The sequence below is a fragment of the Gymnoscopelus braueri genome, assembly GCF_963280865.1.
Source record: "Gymnoscopelus braueri genome assembly, chromosome: 13".
In the NCBI taxonomy this organism is placed as follows: Eukaryota; Metazoa; Chordata; class Actinopteri; order Myctophiformes; family Myctophidae; genus Gymnoscopelus; species Gymnoscopelus braueri.
In genome coordinates, this window is record NC_137615.1 from 23123736 (window position 1) to 23151157 (window position 27422).

General features: G+C 42.6%; 2 protein-coding genes across 2 annotated transcripts in view; one reads left to right on the top strand and one right to left on the bottom strand.

The window, feature by feature from the left end:
* Positions 1–19683, top strand: part of mpp3a (MAGUK p55 scaffold protein 3a) — a 36559-nt gene extending 16876 nt beyond the window's left edge. Inside the window, exons 2-21 of the mRNA XM_080445996.1 lie at positions 3098–3155; positions 3430–3548; positions 4242–4319; positions 4794–4874; positions 5548–5685; positions 8017–8098; positions 9791–9876; positions 10521–10595; positions 11249–11347; positions 11941–12038; positions 12598–12662; positions 13839–13859; positions 15010–15051; positions 16551–16616; positions 17399–17554; positions 17739–17819; positions 17911–18004; positions 18084–18192; positions 18466–18597; positions 18874–19683. Coding sequence (XP_080302122.1) covers positions 3119–3155; positions 3430–3548; positions 4242–4319; positions 4794–4874; positions 5548–5685; positions 8017–8098; positions 9791–9876; positions 10521–10595; positions 11249–11347; positions 11941–12038; positions 12598–12662; positions 13839–13859; positions 15010–15051; positions 16551–16616; positions 17399–17554; positions 17739–17819; positions 17911–18004; positions 18084–18192; positions 18466–18597; positions 18874–19053 — 1839 coding nt within the window. The 5' untranslated portion in view covers positions 3098–3118 and the 3' untranslated portion in view covers positions 19054–19683. The remainder of the gene's footprint in view (positions 1–3097; positions 3156–3429; positions 3549–4241; positions 4320–4793; positions 4875–5547; positions 5686–8016; positions 8099–9790; positions 9877–10520; positions 10596–11248; positions 11348–11940; positions 12039–12597; positions 12663–13838; positions 13860–15009; positions 15052–16550; positions 16617–17398; positions 17555–17738; positions 17820–17910; positions 18005–18083; positions 18193–18465; positions 18598–18873) is intronic.
* Positions 14827–27422, bottom strand: part of asic2 (acid-sensing (proton-gated) ion channel 2) — a 454275-nt gene continuing 441679 nt past the window's right edge. The window contains exon 10 of the mRNA XM_080445999.1: positions 14827–14841. Coding sequence (XP_080302125.1) covers positions 14836–14841 — 6 coding nt within the window. The 3' untranslated portion in view covers positions 14827–14835. The remainder of the gene's footprint in view (positions 14842–27422) is intronic.

The window sequence follows — 27422 nt, forward strand, 5'->3', positions numbered from 1 at the left end:
TGCATTGTAATAGCGTAATCTTTTTTTTAAGTAATATGTGGATGGCACAAAATCCCTGCCATTGTGCTGATTACCCTTGAGAATAAAGACACTGCCTCCGGTGTTCTGTGCCCTCAACAAACACAAAAGAGATGCTTCTTACCGCCACCCCTCCCTACATATTCCTGTCATTCCTCTCTCCCCCCTCCACCTCCTTTCACTGTCATATTCTCTCTGTTCATTATTCATGAGTCCTGCTGTCTGTGTTCATCCTATTCTAGTTATATACCTCAAAGCATATTGGTAGATATGTTAGAAAATCAGGTTTAGAAAGAGACAAAAACAGCTCTGCCCACCAGACGGGACCGTGTGCAGAAGCAATAATAGCTCTAGTGAAATTGTTTAGCTAGCTAGACTACCCCAACCATCCCATGTGCTAGAGGCCACGTAGCATACATACTCTTGGGTCATAACTGACTGAATAGTGCTACAGTTGGCCTACTTTGGCTCCTAGCGGCATATTCTGACATTTCGTGTTTATGGCCCTACTCTGGCTGAAACGAAAAATGAAATATTTTTGGTTACAGCCAACTGACTTACGTGCTCCCTCCAGCCTTTTGCCTGTTAGCATTACATAATTCCTATTTTACAATTCAAGCAAAGAAAAAAAAAGAGCCTGTGCTGTTAGTTCTGTGTTTAGGGTGTATCAGTGACCTTGTCTTATGAGAGGAGTGCATCAGAACAATGCTAGAAGTTAATTGACTTTATTTCACATTATAATATTATAAAATATAATAAAATACATAAGCCGCCATGCATTTTATCTGGTTTGTTTTATTTGACATTAGGTTTAAAAGAAAACATGCTTCTTAAAACAGACACAAACATGAGGCAGCAAGGGAATGAGGTGAGGTTTCAGACTGCGGCAGAATATTCCACAGCTTGGGAGCCATGAGGTAGAAGAGTCTCGGACACCTGGAGTGTTGGCCAGTTGTTGTAGGGAAGGGAGGGATATGTGTTTGCTTATTGTAGTATACTGGAAGGGGTGTAGGGTTGGATCATATCCTGAAGGCAGTAGGGTACCATGCCCTTGACTGCATTGTACGTAGGTCATCACAAGTATTTTGAACTGGATGCAAGCAGCAATCCTATGTAAGAAAACTCACATAGCGTATAATTATGCCATCCATGGCATAGTAAAGTATGATGTTTCTTCATGGCATATTATAGTGTAGTAGTACTTTTATTGACGGTTCCAGGGGGTTCCATTATCATATGTAAATACAACTACAGAATATACAAGCATTGCTATTTTGAGTTTCACTGTTATCTGGACCAAATTAAATAGTAAATGGTGTATTTATATAATCGCTTTCTCTAAAGCACTTTACAATGTGCATTACTTTCATATATTCACTCACACATTCACTCAGAGACAGCGGAAACCATGCAAGGCACCAACCTACTGATTTGGAGTAGTTAGGGAAGTGTCTTGCTCAAGGTCACTTAACACGCAGCCAGGAGTGGTCGAGGACCTTCCGATTCCAAGTTGGCCACTCTGCCTCCTGAGCCACTGCCTCCCCATGTCTTTAAAATTGTCCAGCAAACTCAAATGGATCTAAATACATCACATATGATGATCTTGTGTACAGTAGGTCACACCGATAGTTGATTTAAAATTCAGTGTGTTCAGAGATTTAATAAGAAGAATGCAGAAGTAAAGTAACGCTTGACATCGGGCAACCAATAGTTCACACTACTGTATACAGTTGTTCCAAACATTGAATCCTCATAATGTAGGTGTTGCTGAAGCAGACGTGATACACGAACCAACCATGCGTCGTGGCGAGATCGGAGTGTCGTAACTGATGGTGACAGAGATCTTGAGAACAGTAGGTCACGTCCACTGATGGTGACCTAGGATCTTGATTACCATCTTTCACCTGAGATCCAGCAAGGTCAGCTTTGTTTCACAATAAGCTGGCAGAAACAACAATAGCTAGTTATGTCTAGACAGATTGAGGTTGAGTTGAGTATTCAGTCTTCACTCTGTCCTCATTCCACTGGTACAGTATGCAAAGTGCCGCATACTGTATAGTTAACATGAAATAAACTGGGTTATAATAAATGCATAACCCCTGAACCAGAGCTCCATGACAGCTACATAGCCACCTCAGGATTACAGTGGATGTGTGTGAATGTGTGCATGTGCCTCTGACTTAATGACTGTCTTAATATGGCATGATGATTATTACCAGCTCTGGTGTATTAGATTAACATTAACGCTTAACTTACTATACTGCTGTTTGTCATTGTAGTAGGCTTTACACTGCCCCCCCCCCCCCGCCACGACAATGATTCTAGTGGGAATGCCACAGGTATTTCCTCAATGGGAGGAAGGATGGGAGGTATAAAGAGAAATGACTGCGGTATTGATCGGTATGGCTGGGCTAATGTTGCAGTCTGTCTCCATGGTTCCCTGGGCTACCTCAGGAGGAGTAGACTGGGGGGAGGATGGGGGTTTATGCTGATGTACTGATGGGAATCAGACTGTGTGTATCGTCAGATATTGATGCTGTCCATTCCTTGCTTGAGTGTAGCCTTGTCAATTTTAGTTTGGCCCAGGAAGTGTAATATGTCATGTTAACATATTCTGAATGGAGAAAGTGCACAGTTGTCTCATCAGTATCTGCAGTTATTATCTCTCAATGTGTTTTGTATATTTGCAGAAAGAGGATAATTCTCTCTTGTTTCCTGACAACACGTATGTGCTGACCCCCCCCCCCCCCCCCCCCCCCCCAAAGCATTGCCATGCCCGGGAGCCCACAGCATGGCGTGGGCAGGGCACAAGTCAATGTGATAAATAGCACCAGTACCAGTGTTCCCATGCACGCACGCACACAACCACACAACCACTACACCTTAAATATTACATTCCACACACACACATACTGACAACACAACACAACACAACACAACACAACCACCACACCTTAAATATTACATTCCTATCTCATGCCCAAAGAGTGGAACGTCATTAGAGCTGTCTGGAGACTCTGAGCAGGTTGCTGTCCATGTCACATTCTGAGGACATTGTGTCTCCCTCTTTCTCCAGCAGGCTTCCCCGCCTCACTGACCCATGAAAGAAGCCATGCCGGTCCTCACAGCAGGCACGGGTGAGATGAATTAGCACACAGATACTACTGCAGGGCACACACACACACACACACACACACACACACACACACACACACACACACACACACACACACACACACACACACACACACACACACACACACACACACACACACACACACACACACATGATGTACAGTGTAGACATTCATACACCTTCAGGCCCACTGTGTACCATCTGTCAATGTTCTCTGTTGTTCTGGTCTCTCCTCTCCTCTCCTCTCCTCTCCTCTCCTCTCCTCTCCTCTCCAGGGCTGCATGAGACGTTGGCCCTGCTGACCTCCCAGCTGCGTCCTGATGCTAATCACAAGGAGGACATGGTGTTCCTCAAGGATGTCTTCAGTGAGAGGAGCCTGGGCTACCTAATGAAGGTGAACCAATGCGTCACACTTACACATTCCTCATCAAAAAGAACCAATGGATTCTCACTCCCAACTCGTCATAACGGCAACATCACCTTGTTCTCTTTCAAGTCCGCATTCCGTTAAGTCACTTGGCGCGGACTACCATAAATGTTGAATAATAATGCTAAAGAGGTACCCAATGCATTGACCCAGTGACACCAAGGGTGTCCTGACCAAGTGTCAGTATGTGATGAGTTGGCATTGAGAATGGGTTGAAAGAACCAAAGCACTTTGTAACATTGTTTAAAAAAGTGCTATATTTATTTTTATTATTATAACATAACATCACTGTCGGGTAGAATCCTCGGGTAGAATCCTTGTATGTCCAAAACTGTTAGTTTCCAGGAAACTGAAAATATTATCTGTGTTCCAATGGATCCAATACAGTTATTATTTGTCACAAGATCTTGTTAATACTGTTCCTTCTTTCAATAGCCTACAGTATATATAAAACCCACATATACACTTAACAACATTGGCTTTAACTTTAAAAAATCTTCCCGAATCACATTGTGACGCGTTGTAGACTGACTTTTTATTTTTTCATGTTACTTTACATGTTATTGTATAAGTAGATTTGGGAGTCAGTACATTGGATTTGACAGGCCTGACTGTCACTTATGCTGTCCTCTCCTCTAGTAAACTAACTGTGTTTTGTAGATCCATGAGAAACTGAGACAGTATGAGAGACAGAGCCCAACGCCCGTCCTCCACAGTGCCTCTTCTCTGGCTGAAGATGTAAGTTCAATGCACACACACACACACACACACACACACACACACACACACACACACACACACACACACACACACACACACACACACACACACACACACACACACACACACACACACATGCATATGAACTCATCCTAAATCCCTGTCTCAGTGCATCACAGTGAGTTATCTTGACAGGGAAGCAATGCCGGTATCAATTTTTATGTTATAAATGTGCTGAATCATCCCGATGCTCATCTAATGAGACTCCACATCCTGCCTCACCCTCTCTCACTCACACCAGTTAGCAGCGGGAAAAATGCTGACCTTAGCTTCTAGCTACTCTCTGTTTGTATGTGTGTGTGTGTGTGTGTGTGTGTGTGTTATATACGATGTTATGTACGATAGCCTGCAGTGTATGGGACGGTTCGTCACACACACACGCAGGTTCACACCAGGACAGGGTGTGATTCACTTCTGTGTTGCTATTGGCAGGTTGCAGAAGAACTACAGAGTGGACCAATGAGCACAGAGGAGAAGGAACTCCTGCATCTGCTGACATCGCCACATCTCAAGGTAAACTTTAGTCATAAATGTTTTATTAAATTCAAATATTAAATCAATATTCATTAGGTAATTAACCACTTTCAACATGGTGTCTTTATTTTGGGCCTGCGTTATAAGCACAAAATTCAGAATTTCTGTCTAAAATAGCACATTGCAGCGGCGGACTGGCCATTTGGCGTACCGGGCAAATGCCCGGTGGGCCGCTGGGCCAGTGGGCCACTGGACCACAAAAAAAAAAAAAAAAAAAACTTTTTTTTTCTTTTTTAAATATTTTTGCTCCCGTTTTAGGATTATTACGGTCATTTCCGGGTTGCGCGGCCCAATTACTAGTTACTTTAATGTTTGGGCTGGGATGCTTTCCAGCAGGGGCCTCAGTGCGGCTTCAGAGTTCATGTGCAGGACTGGTCTGAAACAGTCCCCCCCCCACCCCCCCCCCCCCCGTTGACAAAACGGCCCGGGGGGTGGTGGGCCGGTTCGGACCAAAATGCCAGGGCTGAATTTCGGTCCCAGTCCGGCCCTGGCACATTGATGCAACACACAACGACCAAAGTATAAATCAGGCTTAAGTGGTTAACCATCACTGACTGCCAATGATTAGGTGACTCTCATTTGGGTTACAATGACATAAATGACCGTCACCATTGTAATCTCAGTTTGCTGTATGTGTTTTTCGTCTGACCAGGCTGTTCTCTCGGTGCACGACACAGTCGCCCAGAAGAACTTTGACCCCGTGCTCCCCCCAATGCCAGAGGACTTTGAGGATGAGCTGGAGGAAGAGTCTGTGAAGATTGTCAGGCTTGTGAAAAACAAGGAGCCTCTGGTGAGTGCTGACAGATAGGGATGTCACTCACGATCACACATTTAAGTTGACGATTGATTGTCACACAAATAATTGCGATTAACGATTTGATTGTGTTTTTGGCATTGAAAATTATAACGTATGAATACAAATTACATCTCTGTTCGCCTTTTAGGATTCGTAATCAAAGATTGCACAGGGCAGATATGACAAATGACTTAAATAGAAGTTAAAGAAATTACTGATATTTAATACTTTTGTACAATGTATGTGTACGGAATGTAAAAATAGCGGAAATAGCTGATCTACAAGCTTACAACGCGTCACTAAGCTTGTAAGCCTATGGATCAGCTATTTTTCAAATTTGAAACTGTATGAAACATGAAAACTATAATGGTACGATTATGCAAAAAATAATTGCGATTATCTCAAATAATTCCGATTAGACGATTATGTCATAATTGTGACAGGCCTACTGGCAGCCAGCAGGATAGACGCAAAAGAGGCTATTACATTTTGGTACCAATACTTTTGTACTTTTACTCAAGTAAATTTAGAATTCCGAACTTTTACTTGTAACAGAGTGTTTCTACATTGTGGTATTGATACTTTTACTTAAGTAAAAAATGTGAGTACTTATTCCACCACTGGTCCGTAGTGTCCCTATTCTTGGCATGTCATAATAGGCATAAGATCTACAAGCTCACAACGTGTCGCATTGCAACGTGTTGTAACAAGCTCTACAATCTGCTGTTTCCGGCGAAGACATTTGGTGTAGAAAATGGAGAGGGCCAAAGGGGGACCCCTGGGGCACCCCAGTCAATGAAGTATATGGGGCTTAGGTGATAATTGATATCATGAAGGGATGCTATTCAGTGTGTAATGTCCCTGCCTGCAGCAATGAATGGCAGGGTCTTGTAATCACTCCTGTTTGTGTGACGACTTTTGTAAAGTTGTTGGTAATGTAGAGCAGTAAGAGATTATACATTTTGGGTAGAAAAGTTCAAAGTTCAACTTTGCAATTAAGGTCAAGGTCAAAATCGACAATGGATGGGTAGATTTTCAATATCTGTGAATGGCTGAAGAAATTATTTTCGATTTGAGCAATTTCTTTTTTTAAAGATATTTCTTTCTGGCTTTTTCTGCCTTTATTCATATAGTAGACTGACAGGAAATGGGGAGAGAGAGACGGGGAGTGACACGCAGCAAAGGTCTTGGGGTCGGGATTCACACCCGCGACACTCTGTCAGGCTGGGTGCCCGTACCGTAAGGCCAGCGGTCCGGGCCAGATTTGAGCTATACTGTATGTATAGCATTGGTTGGCTATTTAAAAATAGCAGATATACAAGCTTTGTGCCTTACTATGAGCTTGTATTTCTGCTATTTTTGAAAAATCAAGAACATTTGTGCAAATCTTTGAATATATATATTTTTAGAGCAAACATTTTTAACTCAAATCTTTGCTAAATTCTGGGGGACCCTGGTGCAAAATATTGTGATATGCAGGTCCACGGCCAAACACATATCATTTTGGGGGTCCTTGACATGAAAAGGTTTGAGAACCACTGAACCAACATTTAGAAGACATTAGAAATCGGCCTCAGGTCTTAATAGGTTAAAAGATCATGGTCACTATGAAGGTGAAAGACATTAAGGAATAAATCTCAAGTGTCCTTTATCCAGTTGTATGCTCAGTACTTCCAAAACATTGCTTTTAAGATTAAAAGTGTACACCTTAAATCACTAACGGTATAAACCAAGGCAAGGAACATGCCTGAGCATGCATGGTTCAACAGGAGCTTAAATCCACAGGTACACCCAGGAGTTTGCGTCGGTTGTTTTAAACAATGAAGTTTTAGCGGAAAATACATGTTTTATAAATAATTAGGACATAGATTGGATCCAAGACACTAGGAACTACACTGAAAAGTCTCCTTGTATTCAAGCCGTCACGGGACGAGTAAATTATAGATTTTCATTATAATTATTTTTTGGGGGTGACGTTTTCATTTAGCCTACATAATCAATCATTGTATCACAGGAAGTGAGAGACGTAGAACAAGAAATGGGGGTGCAGGCAGGGTTTGCACCACTAATCGTATGTACACAATATGTAATTGTAGGTCGTGGTATGCATATCGTGTGTGTTGTTGACCAAATATCATTTCCGGGTCATGGTCATGCATTAAAGGTGTCTTCTATTCAAAAGATGAAGGATAAAGACTTTTTCCTTGTCTCATCAAAGTCCAAAGGAAAGGTGAATGGGTTAGAGATGGAGGAGGGATATAGACCTAAGGGATTAGGCCCACTTTTCTAATTTGATCTTTCTTCTAATCTTTCTCTGTGATCCAGGGAGCCACCATTAGAAGGGATGATGCCACCGGGTCAGTGATTGTGGCCCGCATCATGAGGGGTGGTGCTGCAGACCGAAGTGGTAAATCACACTGTATACCCTCTGTCTGTTTGTCTGCCTCTTTGTCTTCCTTAATGTCCATTATGTTTTCCAATACATGTTTCTGTCCATTTCCCTCAACCCTCTGAAGACTTTTAACAGCAGCATGTGTATTTCGTGTCGACGATGCCAGGTTTTTGAGTCCGATATTTTATAAAAAGTAATTCTATATTATTTAACCACATTTTATAAGCCCTATTCAAAGAAATTCGACAATAGCCGACAAATGCACAATATTTACATTTTTGGTCGATATCCGATAATCAATTAATTGCACTGTCATTAACGATACCGATATTGCAATGCAAGTTTCCGGTAGGGTTTACCTTATTTATACCTGTTATACAGTAACTGTGATTCTGAGTGCAGATGCAGACTTCTAAAAACATTGCATTCTTATCTAATTTATTAGGACTACTGATGCACATATTAGTTCAAACAACATAAATGCAGTAACGCAGTAAACGCAGGGCTTTACATTTATGTATTTTGTTCCAAGCCGTTAAAGAAAGACTGTTGGAAAAGGGTATAAAGACCTTTTGACGAATAACCAATCCTACATACATATACAATACATACAAGATTTAGTGAAGAGAAAAAAGGCTGCTGTCAATTAGGGAAACTTCTTTAGAAAAACGTCAGTCTGTAATTGGTTCGGGCTAAAAAAAAAAGTATTGAGGTGCGGTCTTGGGTCGGGTTCAGACAGAATATTGTCGGGCTTGGGCGTTGTCGGGCTCAACTTTTTAGACCTGATTAAAGCGCTAGTCTATAGACCAGTTTTTCTCCCGCTGTAGCAGTAACAGCAGCTAATGAAGAAAAAACGAGGATGGTTGTGTTGAATGGCTCATGAAACCCAAAGCCTTCTGCAAGCTGGGCTCAGCCCCTAGAGAGCCAATCACACATCACACACTCAGCAAAGAGCTGTCCATGCATGTTACCATGGAAATAGCAACCACATATAGGAACTGTGTGTGTGTGTGTGTGTGTGTGTGTGTGTGTGTGTGTGTGTGTGTGTGTGTGTGTGTGTGTGTGTGTGTGTGTGTGTGTGTGTGTGTGTGTGTGTGTGTGTGTGTGCGCGTGTGCATGCATATGTGTTATTGCAGGTTACAACCACGCATGCTAGGAATGTAAACCAATCGGTGGCCCCATTCATTAATCATTTATGACATAAGTCTGATTTGTTGCTGTACAAAATCAGGTTGTGATGTTCGTGTACAGAATAAGACCGCCTGCGAATACATACAATTATCTACGTATATCTTGGGTGTATGCGTGTGTGTGAGTGTGAATGTATAGCTGTGTCTGCACAATGCATGTGTCTTTGTCTTAAAGCCCCCTGCTAAGGGAAAAGCTACAGTATTGATTTCTCTTCCCGCTGGTCTTTTGTTGTTATGACTGCTGTCGAGTAGATCACAGCTGATAGTGAATAGCAGCCCCTGTCATTCCCCAACAACAGCATTGATGTTCTAACATGACTGACACAGCACCATGTGACCTCTGTCAGTGATGTTTTCACCACACTGCGTGAGAATGTACTACAGCTCCAGAGTGTCTCAAGCCTAATCTATAATAGTCATATGACCGAAGATACCTTATTAAAGATGAAACTTTCAGTGAGTAACACAAATTTGGCTTGAGCTTCTTTCTTCTGTCTCATCTTTTCCTCGTCTCCAGGTTTGGTCCATGTTGGAGATGAACTAAGGGAGGTGAATGGCATCTCCATAATCCACAAGAGACCTGATGAGATCAGTCAGCTCCTGGTGAGAGAAACTGCTGGTGTTGAACCATTAAGGCATACTGAGGTGGTTAAGGGACTGATTACTGATTAGACATACACATTTAATTTATACAACTGCAACAGTAAAGGATGTGCTGAAGTTCTATGGTTAAGGATACTTGCCTGCTGTGCAACCATCTTCAGGATTTGAATACCTGCCTCAACATCACAGACAACAGTTTTGTGTGATATGAGTGTAGACAAACCTCCTTTAACAATCTTCACGTATATATGACGTGTGTTGTATGTCAATATCTAAAATAGCAGATATACAAGCTCGCATGTCCATTGCAAATCGCTGTGAGCTTGTTGATCTGCAATTTTTGCTGAATTTTCACCTATTATAACATGACCAGAATAGAGATGCTAAGGTTCATTTGGTTAATATCATAATATCATAATAAAATCAAAAACAGGATTACTAAAAGCATTAATTAGTCAAGTGTTTTTCTTTAGGATCATGATAGAGGGTAATGAACACTCAAGATATTCAACTGATTTAATATTTAATTAGCATGGGCTGAAATGACATTTTAGCATATCATTAAACTCGGCATGTTTTATACTCTATCCAGTTCAAATCTCCTCTCAACTGTGTGTACTTCCTCTTCCCTGCCTGTGATCTAGTCCCAGTCTCAGGGTTCCATCACACTCAAGATAATCCCTGCAATTAAAGAGGAGGACCGACTTAAGGAGAGCAAGGTGAGATGGGAGGGAGGATTGTGTTCTGGATAGGATACACAGTCTGCACACTCAATACAAGTCTCATTTGAAATTGAAATAAATAGTTTCACAATCCCAGCATCCCTCCAACCCATATTGGGAAAATGACCATACCCTACCCAGCTCACTCACCGTAGGTTGCCATGCCAGTGGGATCCATTTACCATAAACAAAATCAATATGATTTTCTACTTTGAGATGTGAGATCTAGGGCTGTCACGAATCACGATCATGACATTTTACTTGCGATAATCGATCGGTTTTTGGCATTGAACATTTGAACATGAATAAAAATGTGCTTTGTAAACAAAAACTGCACAGACCAGATATGATAAATAACTTACATATATAACAAACTGAATGACTGACATATTTAATAATTGTATACTTTCTAAATATTTCAAAAAACATAGCATAGCTATTTCTGCTGTTTTTGGAAAATGTATGAACATATTTTAACAAGGAAACAATTTTGACGATTATGACGATTATGCCAAATAATTGATGCGATTATCTCAAATAATTGTGATTAGGCGATTATGTGATACTTGTGACGGGCCTAGTGAAATCTTCTATCCCTCCTGGTGACAGTTTTATTCTACAGCCTGTGTCTATTTGGTATGTGACCACAGGTGTACATGAGGGCCTTGTTTGATTACACCCCAGCAGAGGACAAGGCCACACCCTGCCAGGAGGCGGGGCTTCCCTTCAAACGAGGAGACATCCTGCAGGTCAGTGTGGTGGACAGTAAACAAAAACAAACATCTACTGATGCACACACTTGGACACATCATCAGTGTGGTTTCCTGGAGTCACTGGGCGTTTCGGGTCTTGCAACAGACACCCTTCTCCAGGCGACCCGACCGAGGCTGATCAGACCCCGGCCTGTGTCCAAGTGGCATGCTACTGCCCCCACTGTCTCTTGGGGGCTTAGGGTGGCTGGTGAAATGTTAGCAGCAGGTGTTGGCGCCACTAGGAGGCTCTAGGCACTGCGGGTTGCCTCCGGGCCTGGCTCCTCCTTCGTCAGACCAGAAGTGGGCATTCTTCTGTGCGTTGCGTCGTCATCATTGCTGCTGGGAAAGAACATCTCATTCTGCCTTGATGGATTTTTAAACCCTCCTTGCAACTAACTACAGTACTGTACTTTTACTTTACTGGAGTACTGTACTTAAGTACAGTAAGAGTATTTTTATTTTGTATTTTTTTGCAAGCTCATGACTCCTGGCTACATTTCACAATAGAAAGGTGTGCTTTTGATTCTCCGCAATTTGTACTTTTGAATACTTGAGTACTTTACTTCCACCCCTGTCCATCCCTGCTGCAGGTTGTGACCCAAGATGACCCCACCTGGTGGCAGGCCAAGCGCGTGGGAGACAGCAACCTCCGGGCTGGACTCATCCCCTCAAAACACTTCCAGGAGAGGTGAGGCTGGCCGGGGGCCATCACTAGAGGCCATCACTGTACAACAATCAGTCATGTGATTGTTGTACAGTGCCAATATGACACATGCAGTAAAATGTATTGTATAAACACATCTGCATGCGGATTGAAAGGTTCAGTCAAACATTTCTAATAATAATTTTATCTGAGATTTGCAGAGCTGTAATCTGTTAATCCATATTCATGTGCTTCACTTTCTGAGGTCAACTATGATTAGATTAAGTATTAGAGTAGGCTGGAAATGTAAATCTAAACAGCCTTGAATCTATGTTGAATTAATAACAGAGGAAGACAAGTCCCAGCAATAGTGACAATTTGAAATACTGAAAACTGTCTTTGTAGGTAAAAATAGCAGTGTTGGATACAAATAACATTAAAAAAAAATAACTAAAGAACTAAAAATCTTGCTCAACAGATAATACTGTTTAAGACATTCCTTTGTTCCTCCTCTCTCCACTGTACATCTCTCTCATGATCCTCTCTTTTTCTTCTGCTGCTGTCGTTTCTGGGACCTTTCTTCTTCCGCTGTTAATTTGCCCAGACGACTGGCCTACAGGATAAAAATGGGCACACTCCCAAACCCCAAATCCCCTAAAAAGACTGTCTGTAAGTTCTTCGCTCTCTCTCTCTCTCTCTCTAGCTCCCCCTCCCTCTCCCCCTCTCTCCATGCTGATTTCCACAGCTCCTCCTTCATTCCACTAGATTATCCAGTAAAGGCTCATTCTCTCTCTATACCTGCATTCTAACTGCAATATTCCCTGTCACCTGTGATGAATGGCTCTCTTTTCACTTGTGGTTAAAAACGTGGGTCTGTCACCATCATTGCATTATAATATCTAAGCTAGATGATTGTTGTTGTTTTCATTGACTTTTGTGACCTTGTTTCCTGGTAATTGGCTTTCTCAGAGGAATTCATTGTCCATTCTACACAAGCTGCCATGCAGTCATGTTTTTAAAAAACAATGAGTGAGAGAGAGGGGAAAGAAAGGAAGATAGATCATAGAGAGAAAGAGTAAATTCAAGGGAGGGAGGGATCACAGAAATGAATTAATCTCTTTCATATCCATCTGGCCGGTGAAACGCACTGTGAATGCAGTGCAGCCAGACGCCACACACTCATCCACCAGCCCACTAAAGGGAACAATGGCTTAACAATGCATTGAGCTCGCTCACTTTACTCAGCGCGCACGGCAGCAAACACGGAGGCTGTGTGCGAGTGGAAGTAGCCAGGTGAGTGGGTAATGGTGAGCGATGGTGTCTCTTTGCGGTGCGTAATCTGCAGCCGATCCGATTAGTCCTGAGCCACAGGGGTAGACAACATGGGCTTAGTGATATGTCAGCTTGCCCTGCAATACCCTACAGCGCCCCGAGGGCACTCCACTCCCTGCCTCTCTCTCTCTCTATTCCTCTTCTGCGTCTTTGATCAATTCCCCTAATCTTAGTGGTGGTGGATTAAAAAAGAAACATTGGGAAGGGGCAGCCAATACATCCATGTTGTTGTTGTTATTATTATTATTATTATTATTATTAATTATATTCCTATATATGTATATTATTGTACGTCAAATTGTGAAAATAGCAAATCTACAAGCTTGCGACGCATTGTGAGCTTTATCGGGTATTTTAACAGGATGTTATGTCCTATTTTTGCCGAATGAGAGAGACATCAATCCATGTCCTTCATGGCCAACCTCATTACCAAATGATAGAACGGTGGTTTGTTTCGTTGTTTACCTTAAGCACTCTCCTCTTTTCTCTGTCTCCTGACTGCATACTGTTCAGATGACCATGGATGTGACAAAGGTGGGTCAATGCTGTATGAAGGCAGGATAGACACACACACACACACACACACACACACACACACACACACACACACACACACACACACACACACACACACACACACACACACACACACACACACACACACACACACACACACACACACACACACAAATGTTTACTCATCACCTCACCTTCATGCCAGTTACATTTATAACAAGCACAAACCTCAGAGCTACACAAAACAACAACATAGTGGCACATTTTCCTTTTGTTTTAGACGTGCAGATTATATTTACAGTATACAGTAGCTTTCTCTAGGTGAGGACCTGCAGGCTGCCAAGCTCCCACAGAGCTGGGCAGAGGCCAGGCTGCCGTACAAATGTGTGTGTGTGTGTGTGTGTGTGTATGCCAGAGTCACAGTTCACAGATGAACCTCCAGAGAGGTTCCTCTCCTCTCCTCTCCTCTCCTCTCCTCTCCTCTCCTCTCCTCTCCTCTCCTCTCCTCTCCAAAAATAATTGGAACTGTAATGTAAGGTCTCTCCATCATGGCTTCTTCAGTGGCTGTGGCGTCCAACTGTGGGCCTCTATTAACCCATTCAATCCAGGAACGCATCTGTCATTTTAGATTTGTTTGGCTATTCAAAAATAGCAGATCTACAAGCTCATAGCGCGACACAGAGTGCTGCGCTATGAGCTTGTAGATCTGCTATTTTTGAAAAATCATGAAAATAGTGCAAATCTTTACAAATGTCTTCTAAAGCTTAACAGTTTTTTTTAAAAAAAAACGTATGTTATATGAGTGGTTCTCAAACTTTTTCATGTCAAGGACCCCCAAAATTATGTTTTTGGCCGCCGATCCCCATCAAAATATGTTGTTCCAGAAGCAAAGATTTTAGTTAAAAATGCTGTTTCAAAAAATATATGTATTCAAAGATTTGCACAAAATGTTCAAGATTTTTGAATAGTCAAAGTATAAAATAATGCTTATAGCTCAAATCTAAAATGATGGGTTAACTCCTGCCAGCCCTGCCCTGCTCACCCATCTACCTGCTCACTCTCTGCCTGCCCTGCTCGAGACCCCCGCCCCCCCCCCCCCCCCCAGTCCTCTGTACCTTAACTGCTCCTGGTTTCTTAACCTCTATTTTCCCTGCTTGCCTCCCTACAGAGGACTGTGACTGTGAGGGCTATTTCAATGGACAGTACATAGGTGAGAGCATGCGCCTCCTTCTATGCTTCCTGTCTCTTTCTTGCTCTTTGTCTGCTGCAGCCTGGCTGTGCACTGGTTCACGGGTCACTCCAGGGGGTTGGGGGTAAAAATGTCTGCCTTCTTCTTGATGGGTCAGCTCTTGGGGGGTGGGGGGTGGGTGGAGGGTGGATGGTACCTAGGGATCAAGTGATGAGGTCACAATTAGTGCCAGATTAAAGGCAGGTAATCGCTTTGGTTTAAAACAACCTTTGAACTTTTTTAACATGAAGAAGACTCAGAAAGGTTTGAGAAAGGCTTGAGATGTAGAGGGATTGGGCTGGTGTCCATAACATTTATATCACAAAGGTAATTAGAAAGGTAATTAGAACAGACACATTTTTTTTTTCTTCATAATTTATATTATTATTATTATTGATATAGAGAAGTCTATGATTGCACATTGTCCACAGCGCTGTTCATATCACACAAAAATGGAGCGAGTAATGGGGTGAGATGTGTAGGAACTAGGGAGTGCGGCCTCTCACTTCTGCAGGTGCCAATAACAACTGCCTCATCAGAGACTTTGCTACTATGGGAGTGGTTGATTGGTACCGCATCCAAATAAGGATAAGGATAATTCCTTTTAACAGGACGTTCATGAAAGTCCTTGCGGGCTTGTTTCCAATGAGGGCCTGTGAGCAATTAGGGGTTAAGAGTCTTGCTCAGGGACAAATTTCATTTCATCGACCCATATGCTGGCGTGGCCTGGAATCGTACCTGGGGCAACCAGGGCCTCTGGCTCCCTAGGCGGGCTCACTAACCACTCAGCTATGGCCGCCCCATAATAAATCACTATGGATGGTACATGCTACAGTCACCTTTTATCCTCAACTCCATTCTAACCTTCCACTGACATGCCTTCCCTCGGCCTCCATCACCCTAATATTGACGCTGATACGCCCCCCCCCCAACACCCCCCCCCCCCAACACCCGCCCTCCCCACATCCGCAGAACCCGCTGAATGATGCTTAGCACAAGGAGAGATCTAAACACAGCTGGGCTAAACATAAAAAGAAGAAGGTTAAAACAACAAAAACAAGAAAAGAAGAACCTGACATATAACATGACATTATCCTGTAACCTGTACATGGTTGTAATTGGGAACAAGTGTTTCCTCATATTAACACACCAATCCACCAGCCGTGTTTATGTTACGCGCTCTAAAGCCTCCTAAAACTTCCTAGAACTTTACAGCACTCACCAGTCACCCTTCCCTCCATGCACCCTGCCCACTGAGCAGTGTTTGGATCCTCCTAAGCCCCCCCCCACCCCGACCCCTGCATCTGACTGCCCCTGCTGCTGTGGCTGGTGCACCCCCTCTCCCCCCCTCCACTCCACCCCATGAGGGCCCTGCTCCGTTGGATGTATTGCACACTCAACCAGGCACGTTTTGCTGCTCATTCACCCTGTGTGGAGACTGGTGAGGCTGGGTTGTGTGATGCTCTAACACCCCTTAATAGTCTCTCCTAAGTGTAAAGCAGTGGCGCCCTCCTGTGGCCAGGTGTTTTCCTGGGAATTTTATTCAGGTACAGTCCCGGCTTATCCCCCTCAGGGTATAACACCACTGACAGAGGGAGGTGGACGGACAGCCCTGGTCATGGGAAAGCCCAGATTTGCAGTCATTCTATTACACTGACGATTCCCAAACGCCATAGGCTGTCCTGTCTGCCCTGTCCTCAGGCCCGTAGCCCCAAAGCAGCATGCATTGTTTGCACCACATCCTGGACAATAACTGTTTTGATGAGTATATTAAGGATGAAGGCACATTTCCAAATATGATTTTGGTTTAAAGCATTCCTAATCCCAGCTACGGAGTCAGATCACTTCTGGTTACCGATCAGTGCTGCCAAAGCCTTGTTGCATATCAGATGCATTTGATCAAGCATTGTTTTACACATAACATTAAGTTGGCTTAAATTCAGCCGATATCTTACAATACCCGGCAGTCCGATTAAACTGGAGATAAGTCAGTTCTCAAGCAAGCAAGGGTCACGTTAGTCACAGACGGTTAATGCATGATTATCATGAAAAATGACCTGTCAAAAAGATTACACAATTATCTGTATTGACATAACAATTAATAACAATTGCATGATTATTTACTAACTAAAATGTCAGCTGCACTCTAATAGCATTTACTTTTGTCTGCAAACATAAATGATAATCTACTGTACTTTACAGCATGATTAGAAGAGAGCACTTACTGTATGTTATGCAATGTTATTTGAGCCATTTTATGGAAGATAGCATTTGACCTTTGACACTGTACTTCTATGGCCCCTCCCTCCTTTCCTTGGCTGTGCTGTAGCTGGTCTGAGAAGGAGTTTCCGGTTGAGTCGTAAGGACCGCCAGGGGTCTTCTGGCGAGGGCTTGGATCCCGGTGAGCCAGGCTTTCTGACCTATGAAGAGGTGGCCCGCTACCAGCAGCGATCCAATGAGAGGCCTCGCCTGGTGGTTCTGATTGGTAAGACAGACTTTTTCTCATGTTATGATACTGACCCCTAGTGGAACATAGGCTGTGTTGCAACAGTCTAGTGGGATATTGAATGTGAATGTTGGAGACTGTTTACAATTAGAGTTACTCTTTACAGTTAGTATTATTTCTTACCGTTCTCTTGTTAACACTGTCCATACCTCTTTAACTAAAGGTTGCCTCGGAGCACGCATCAATGAACTGAAGCAGAAGGTGATAGCCGAGAACCCACATCGATATGCCGTGGCTGTACCACGTGAGTCAATATGGACACAGACCACAACTACTAATGGAGCTACGTCACACAGTGCACCGTGTCTTCACACTTTCCTATTGTGTGTCCCCAGACACAACCAGGCCCAAGAAACCCCATGAGAAAGAGGGAGTGGAGTACCACTTTGTCACCAAACAGGCGTTTGACGCAGACGCTCTGAACAACAAGTGGGTTTCTATAGATACCAGTGTTGCTGTTATGTGAACCTGAACCGTTTGTATTCATGGATCTGATCTATTTGTTCAGGTTCATTGAGCATGGGGAGTACAAGGACAACCAATATGGAACCAGCATAGAGGCGATCCGCTCTGTACAAGCAAAGAATAAGACATGCCTTGTGGATGTTCAGCCTGAGGTAGGGTTCATGTTCTACGTACCATGTCCTATGTACTGCCAATAAGCCCATTGTTTTTAATGTAAAGCCCTGGGTATCATCACATGCTAATGTGACATTTTACAGTCCCTGCAGACAGTAGCACTTTGCTGACAGTGCCTGAGAGGACATGCAGCCAATGATTACACATTCAATATATTGGTATTATAGCAATACAAATGATTCTGTCCCTTTAACCCTTGCTTGTGCGTTGGCCTGTTTTCCTCTATTGTCTGTGAACCAATCTTTACTCAGGCTCTGAAGAGATTGCGGACAGCGGAGTTCAAACCCTATGTAATATTCGTCAAACCACGTATCCCTGAGAGCAGACGTCGTCGCAGTGCTGCCACCTCCCCAGGAGGGGGCGAGCAGCATGGACGCATTACAGTGAGTTTTTTCTGTCATCTACTTTGTGCATGTTTTTTGTAAACACCTGCACACCAACGTGCGTGTGTGTGTGTGTGTGTGTGTGTGTGTGTGTGTGTGTGTGTGTGTGTGTGTGTGTGTGTGTGTGTGTGTGTGTGTGTGTGTGTGTGTGTGTGTGTGTGTGTGTGTGTGTGTGTGTGTGTGTGTGTGAGTGTGTGTGTGTGTGTGTGTGTGTGTGTGTGTGTGTGTGTGCGAGACTGTGTCTGAATAAACTCTTTATTTGTCTTCCTGTAACAGGATGAGGACCTCCAGGAAATGCGTCAGTCAGCCATTCAGATTGATCAGCAGTATGGACACCTGGTGGACCGGGTCTTGATTAAGGAGGACTCAGCCAGTGCCTGTACAGAGCTACGAAGCATACTGGAACGACTGGAGCGAGAGACCTTCTGGGTGCCTGTTAGCTGGGTGCGGTCCTAAGCCAGCCCCCCAACCCCCCCCCCTGCGTCTTCCAAATGAACCTCACAGCCCGCCCAACTGTATTTGCTCCCTCCCAATCCTCTCTCGAAGCTGATCAGCTGATCAGAGACGCTGCTCTTCACCCCCACACCAGGACCTGTTGGAAGGCCTGGGCGAGTCAATCCCAGCACTAACCCTCTGTGGAGTGACGTAGGACCCGACATAGTCAGCCATATAAACTAAGGCATGAAGGGGAGAGGGTGATCGAAGCAAAGCCATAAGGAATGTCTCTGCATCTGGGATGTTCAGAGGGAAGGACAATCACAGGCCCTTGTACAATGGCCAGTTGATTGCCCAAAGAGAATTGTCTTCCTGTCATTTCCTTGAACAATACTTGCTTTTTCATGTCCTATTAATTCAGTTTTCCTTACAATAATGAATTTATTGACTTCTCAGACGGGGATAAGGTCAAACGTTGCATATTGTTGCTGTCGGATGGAAACCTTGTATGTCCAACACCGTTCCTTTTTTATATTATTTAAAAAAAGAAATTAAACAGTGAAAATAGCCGATCAACAAGCTCACAACACGACACGTTGTGAGCGCGTTGATCTTCTATTTTCACTACTTTAGTGATGAAGTAGGGCATTCGTTTACGAAAAAACATAAAAAGTTTAAATTCTGCCCGACAGTGATGATATATAAAAGATCTCCCTGGTGAAGGTGTGTCACTGTCAGGGCTCTGATAGTTCTCCACAAGGAGGTATTGTATTGTGTCTCGATCATGATCACGATCAAGATTACTAGCTTGGTTTTGGGTTTAGAATGATGTTCCACTGGAAGTCCAATACAGTGCAAGTCATTTGTTCATTCTAGGCCTGACCTCGACTAGTCGACTGGTTAGTCGCGGGGGGTCCGAGTCGACTGCGTGTCTCTTAGTCGACTCTAGTCGAAAAAAAAAAAAGGGCCAAAAATGTTTTAAATAGTTTTTTTGGCCAAGTCTACACCTGCAACCACACGTAACTTCCCCTTTATTCTTCTTATTCCTCGTCTTTGTATTGGTTTTGTTTGTGTTGGAGCGCCTCAGTGCGGCTGCAGAGTTCATGTGCAACCTCTTCCAGAGAGAGATAGAGACACTAGAAACTCTGCTGGAGACAAAACAAACTGTGTAGACTTGGCCCTTTGAAATAAAATGTATTTTGGCCCAAAAAAAAAAAGTCGCCTGCCAGTCGACTATTGGCAATTAGTCGCCAATTAGAGTCGACTAAACAAATCCTTAGTCGGGGACAGGCCTAGTTCATTCCTATTACTCGTACATACTGTACAGTACACAAAACAATGACACATTCTGCGCAATAGGACAGAGAGAAAACATTTTTGGACGATGAAGATATTAACATTTGTCTGACTGTACAGCATTCAGAATGAATGAATGTTCTCTCTCATCTAACGCACATATGACCACAAACATGGGTATCAACAACACACCTTCTGTTAAATATGATACAAAAATGGAATGCGATGTATTTTCTAAAAAGCTTTTTTTTGCTCAGTGACCCAGACTCTGGGTTTGATTTTAATGCACGCCGGTTGATTATTTAATCTCAGATTGTAAATATTGTAAATGTTAATCTTTGTGTGCCAACGAATGAGCACTTCAATGCCACCTGTTTACCTTTGAACTCCTTGGAATCCACATCTGTCTGTGTGTATAATAATACCACACACAACCACACTGTATGTACGGTATGTGTGGACCGATGTCATAGTGTATGTACATGCACACCATTATGTGATGTTACTTTTTGTACATAGGAATGGGTTTTGTACAACTACCTTGCAAATACTGTACCTACAGTACATTTTAGACTGCTGGAGAAGAAGTGTGGGTACAATGAGTCTGTTGCTTTGATCATCAGGGTCTTGCTTTGTCTGACAGTTGAGAGACATACTCTGAAAGTGTTCAAATGTAACAATATCGACCCATAATGGTCCATTTGTTTACATTTGTACACTCTCTGAGTTACAGACCTTTAAGCACGCATGCACGCACACACAATGTGACTGAAATACAATGGAAAAACACATGCTCACATCTCATAGGCAACTGTATTAAAAAACATCAACACAGCTTGACAAAAACAATCACAAACATCTGACAAAACTGTTTACGACTTGCGGAAACCTATATGTGAATGGTTGATGATGTCTGTGCAGCATGTTTGTGTGCGTGTGTGTCTGTGTTTGCTTGTGTGTTGAGTTGAGGGGTTCTCCTTTTCTTTTTAAAAATGCAATGTTTTCTTGATCTTTGTGTGTGTGCTGTATGAACCAAGAAACCCAGAATGTTGAGTTTCTAACGTGACATGTAAAAAGTGCCATAATAAATCTAGATGATCAAGATGTTTTGCATGTTTTTAGGGGACCAAGCACGTAGTGCCGTGGTCCCCTTTTGTTTTTGTGGGTTTTCTTTTTTGCAGTTCTGGCTTAACCGTGCTGTCGTTTTTTTTACGAAACTCTGCAATAGGGTAGAAGGCCATGCCAAACGGCGAAGACGCGAAACTCACAACTATTGGCCATAGGGTGGCGCTATAGCAATCAATTGAAAAATGCAACTTTGAACAGGCATAGCTCATGAACCGTTTGACCGACAGCAATAAAACGTCTATACACATCTCTCCAGGGTCTCCTCATGAGGAACAAATGCATAGATATAGAAACCTAGATACCTCATTGGCCTCTGCAGTTCGTTGGAGCAACTTGTATCGCGGCCGCCATTTTCGCGTAGGCAAACGGACACTCAAAGTGACTACTGGCCAATCACAGCGCTCACAGCGCGTTGACTACAGGCCAATCACAGTGCGTCTTTTCTAAGACCTGTCAGAATCTAGTTGTCCCGCCCCCACCTGCCTCTGATTGGCCTACCGAACGCCCCCTTCTGTGACACACGCGGAAGCTTCAGGGAAGCTCTCCTACGCTAAAATGGCGCCCAAGATACACATGCCTCAGAGCCGAAGGAGGCGTCTACCTATATATGTCTATGAACAAATGTGTCACTATGACCTTTGACCTCTGACCTTTAGATCTCCCACCATTTTGAATTATATGAAAAACAGTTAAATTCAAACTTGTCTTGGGGGGTTTGATCAATGTGCACGAAACTTTCTACACACAAACTTTGGACCAATATCTAAAGAACGTGTTGGATTTTTGTTTTTAAGTGAAAAAAATAAGCTTTTATGAGCCAATGAAAATTGCAGTTTATGAAAATTATTCTTCTGCCCCTAACACATAAATGCAGAGTCATATTTTTATGAAACTTTGCGGTATGGTAGAGGCTCATTCCAAATATCACTGAAATCTTACTCCAATTGGCCAAAGGGGGGCAGTGGGGCACTATAGCAATAGTTTGAAAATGCAAACTTTAAACAGGCATGGCCAACAGCCATGAAAATTGCTTACACATGTGCCTTGACTCATGAGGAACACATCTGTCACTTTGGTCAGTAAGCTCCACCCTTAGATTTTCCACCATTTTGAGCAGTTTGTGTGAAACGTTCTACACACAATCTATGGACCATTATCTTAAGTCCTAGTTGAGGAGAAGTTTGTACGTGAAAAAATAAGAGGGCATGGCTTCTTAAAAAAAGGGGGGAAAATGTCTCTTCCTGGACTCCTTTCTCTCAATCTTAAGCGCCCAATGCATTATCAATGCGGCAATGGACATTTAAAGGGGAAAAAGTACAAACTTTGGCAGGCTACTAGTCCTACATACTTACACCTAGACACCCCATTCAAACGTTAAAATGTTCATCTTACTGTGGGCATGTTTGCCTGAAAAGGAATCTTTGAAATGTTTCATAGTTTTAGAATTGTACTCCTTTAAAAGTTCAGAGATTTATAATGGAGGCCGATGGAAGATTTTGGGACCTCAAAAAAACACTTTCACCAAGAAACTCACAGTTCACAAATTCCACCTTACTGTGGACATGCATCCTTCAGATGTTTTACTTTGAAATGATTTGTAGTTTTTGAAATATTTAACTTTAAGCACCCAATGCATTGTCAATGCGGCAATGGACATGGGGGGACGTGGGAATGACCCATTACGTTCATGTAATGTCAATGTACAAAGCTTAGTGTGCTTGTCTACTGTCATTACCATTAGTTGTGGTACAGTATAGACTATAGCCGTAGAACCATTTACAGTTATCGTTCTTGGTTTGGAGGGACAGCCCTCTACACTTATTTACATTTCACATCACATTTGTCATTGTGTAAAATGATCTAAAACACAACATGAGCACTTGTTAGTGTCAGGTTACTTTTGGGACCTTGGGATCCATACTTCCCCTTCTTAGAAACGCTAATTTTAACATTTCAGTGCTTTTTGAAAATATTCGGATACATAATTGCTTGCAGCAGGATTTTACATGAAGCTGAGTTAGAATTGCATCCATTCCCTTCCTTTTTCTCAAAATTTCTCTCCTTTTCCCTTCTTTCTTATTTTTGGGCGGTGAAACCGCCCCTATAAGTGAGGTTTGGATATTTGTACAACAAATCCTGCGCTGTGATTGGCCAAAAATGTACCCCGCCTAACCCTGCACTGTGATTGGCCAATCACAGTCTATTCAGGACTGTGATTGGCCAGTGTCACATGACACATGTGCATAGCCCTATATAAGAAACCATAACTTTAAAAAAAACATAAATTTGTTTTTTTTAAGTTATGGTTTCTTCCATCATAAAGAGTGTTTCAATAAATGTATTTATTTTTTGTACATGATTGGTTGACTCCATTCAGTATTGTGATTAGCTAGCAAGACACCGCCCACTTCACACAGGGTGTGATTTTTTTCTTCTTCCCCCCTTCTCCCCCCTTCTCCCCCTCCTTCCCCCTTGTCCCCCCCCCCTTTACAGTCCAATGTTCCCCAGCTTGTTCCCCAGCTTCGGACGGACGGTGTATAGTGTGTTTGTTCAGTAACAGGGGTCTCCCTGTCTCTCCAGCTCTTTAATGAACAGAAAATCAGGAGAGATAACTCAGACAAGATACAGGGAGTGATGACACAAAGCAATTAGCAGACAACAAAGTTCATAACTGGGTACTGCAATTGGCAACCCATCTGAAAAGAGCTGGAGAGATAGGGAGACCCCTGTTACTGAGCAAACACTAACAATGATTACTATCTTAATATCTACTTATATAAAGGGCGAATTGCTACTTCCGCCGCTGACGCCCACAGCAATTCCATTAATTTGGACCTCTCGCCTGCTGACGCCATACCCACAGCATTGATTTCGACTAAACACAACAACTACATCGGACCTCTCAACACAAAACCAGCCACAACGTGCACTCTGAATTTACGGGTGGCGTAGGGCACCTCTCATTGCTCACTACATATTTTCCACCTCGCAACATAATTAATTCCACTCACCACATTACGAGCACAACGGAAGGGGAAACAGTTTCGCACCGTTTACCGTGCGCAAAATGCCATCATTAAGTGTGAACACAGACTATAGAGATACCTCTAATAATCTACTAAAGGTTCAATATTAAAAGAGAGAGAGAGCACAGATATAAAGACAACACATTTTCAAGGGACCAAAAATAAGTGTCACAGAAAGGGGTGATTGTGCCTTTCCAAATTGATGCCCTTTAGTAACATGTTAGTTAAGGGCGCGCCCCCACCAAGAGTTGGCTGGCTGCTGTTTGCAGAATCTGCCAATGCATTGTCAATGCAAATGCGTTGATTCACGCAAGAGCAGATTTTTCCGCCTCTCGCGCAGACCTTGCGTTTATCTGCTCTCCGCGACTAAGCATAAAACTGCTGGAGGCAGGCGCTGATTTTCTCCCTCTGTCCAATCGGGTGAGTCGAAGGCGGACCGTCTCAAGACTCAGGAAGCAACATGGTGCTCAAGGCAGCAGGCACAAGCGGTGCGGTCTACGGGGAGGCTCCTGAAAGTGAGTGACAGGCGCGACACTCCCGTTTTTTAGAATCCTCTGGCTGCAAAAAACTGTGGCCGCGCACAACCTGCGTTTATCAGCGGCCAGCCAACTCTTGGTGGGGGCGCGCCCTAAGTGTGGACTCCACCTATAATTCCTGTCGGCAGGCCTGTTTGTATGACAAAACTCAGTGTGTGGATATGAATAACATTGTGAAAGTGTGAATACATGTGACTTCTGCCATCTTGTCTTCTCTTCTCCATGTTTTCCTGACGTCTTCATTTACCAACCTGGAATAAAACAACATACAACTTTAAAAAGTAAAACCCAAACACACTGACTGACTTTGAATAAGATATAGTCTGGTAATTTCTATTTAACTTCCATAGTCACAGAATATACATAAACAATATAGGCTACAGAGATTATGTGGCTGCTGCCAACAGTTACAATTCTCCTACCACAGTTTGAGAATGAGTCAGTATTGTTTTACTCTAATAACATAAACTACATGATATACTGTATGTGATTTCACCTTCACTTCATCAAAGCATTTCTCACTGCTCCTCTCCCCCACACACGTGGACCAAGATTCAGCTCTGGATAACTATTAGGCCTGGCCTCAATTATTCAAATAGTCGACTAATCGGTCGAGGGAGTCTGATTCGACTGCCAATCTCTTAGTCGAAAAATATAAATAAAACAAATATTATTATTATTTTTGCATGATTCGACTGAGAGATTGGCCTAATTTGTTATATAAATGAACTAATTTTAAAAATCATTCTAACTAAAGTGGATAGCTGAGTTCACATCACAACTGTAACAATGACGGTGATGAATGACACCGTTGGAATCAATTTCACAGCGATTGATGAATCCATCCCAAATGACAGGATGTCACATTGAACACGTCACTCATGTTCAAAATGTTTACAGAATGTTATCATTCATCAGTGTGGATGCTCCCATCATTATCATTACAGTTAATTGGTGTGAATGGCAAGTAGCTCTGAGTCCTGCATCTTAATGAATCAAACATTATGGTCTCTGCAGTATAGTTTTACAACCATTTGATCAATGTCACTGTAAATTGTATCAACAATCCCATAATCCAGAGGGACAGTGTAAATGAGCATTTGGTTGTCATAACAACCGCTGACAATGGTGTAATGGAGGAGTAACATAAACACTTAGATGACATGACAAGATGTTGATCAAAGTGACACATGAGGTGTTGATGAAATGACTATTTATGGTTATCAGCAGCATTAGCTCTGCAGCTGTTCTACATGAAGATAGAATCTTACCAAGAGATGTTCCTGCTTTGACCTGAGAATAAACTGTATCTTCACTTTGTTCTGGAGCTGCTGATTCTGCCAACAGAAAACACACACAAACAATAATAGCAGAAACTAGAAAGTACTGTTCCTGAAGAAACAGTGTGGGGTCGCTAAGAATGTTGATGGTATTGAGTATTGATAGTGTTAGTAGTGTTAAAGGTTTGAAAGATTTAAAGTTCTAAAAGTTTGAAAGGTTTGAAAGGTTTGAAAGGTTCTAAAGGTTCTAAAGGTTCTAAAGGTTCTAAAGGTTCTAAAGGTTCTAAAGGTTTGAAAGGTTCTAAAGGTTTGAAAGGTTTGAAAGGTTTGAAAGGTTTGAAAGGTTCTAAAGGTTCTAAAGGTTTGAAAGATGTGAAAGGTTTGAAAGGTTCTAAAGGTTCTAAAGGTTTGAAAGGTTTAAGAGGTTCTACAGGTTCTACAGGTTTGAAAGATGTGAGAGGTTTTAAAGGTTCTAAAGGTTTGAAAGGTTTGAAAGGTTTGAAAGGTTTGAAAGGTTCTAAAGGTTTGAAAGGTTTGAAAGGTTTGAAAGTATGTAGGTGGATATACTGTACATTTCACCTACCTTTCTTATTCTGGTCTTTGTTTTGGTAGTTAACCTGGGCGTAGGTCACATCTGCTTCTACAACACAACACACAAGTCAGAGCAAAGTATTCTTCCTCCATGCATATGGCACTCAGTTTATACACACACTTACACTCAAAAGACCACAATGTGATCTTTCCAGCTTTATTTTAGTTTTATTCTTGCATTTGAATCCACAGTATGTTGATTCAAGTGAAGTTTAAAGAATTAAACTTCACTTGAATCAACATACTGTGGATTCAAATGCAAGAATAAAACATAATCATCAGGTATTATGGTTACACTAGGAGGAAGATTTTTTTTCAAAAAAGTGTACAGAAAGTGTTAAAATTATGTTTTTATGTGGACACGCCTCCAGTTCATTAAGTATACCTGGTTCTCACCTTAGCACCTCCTCCACCACCTTAGCACCACCCACCTGTCCTAGTCCCTCCTCCTCATGCCCACACCTGTTGTGTTATGATAATGAGGGGGAGGGTATATTTTACTGTGTCATTAAAGTGCTGTTTTTCTATTGGCA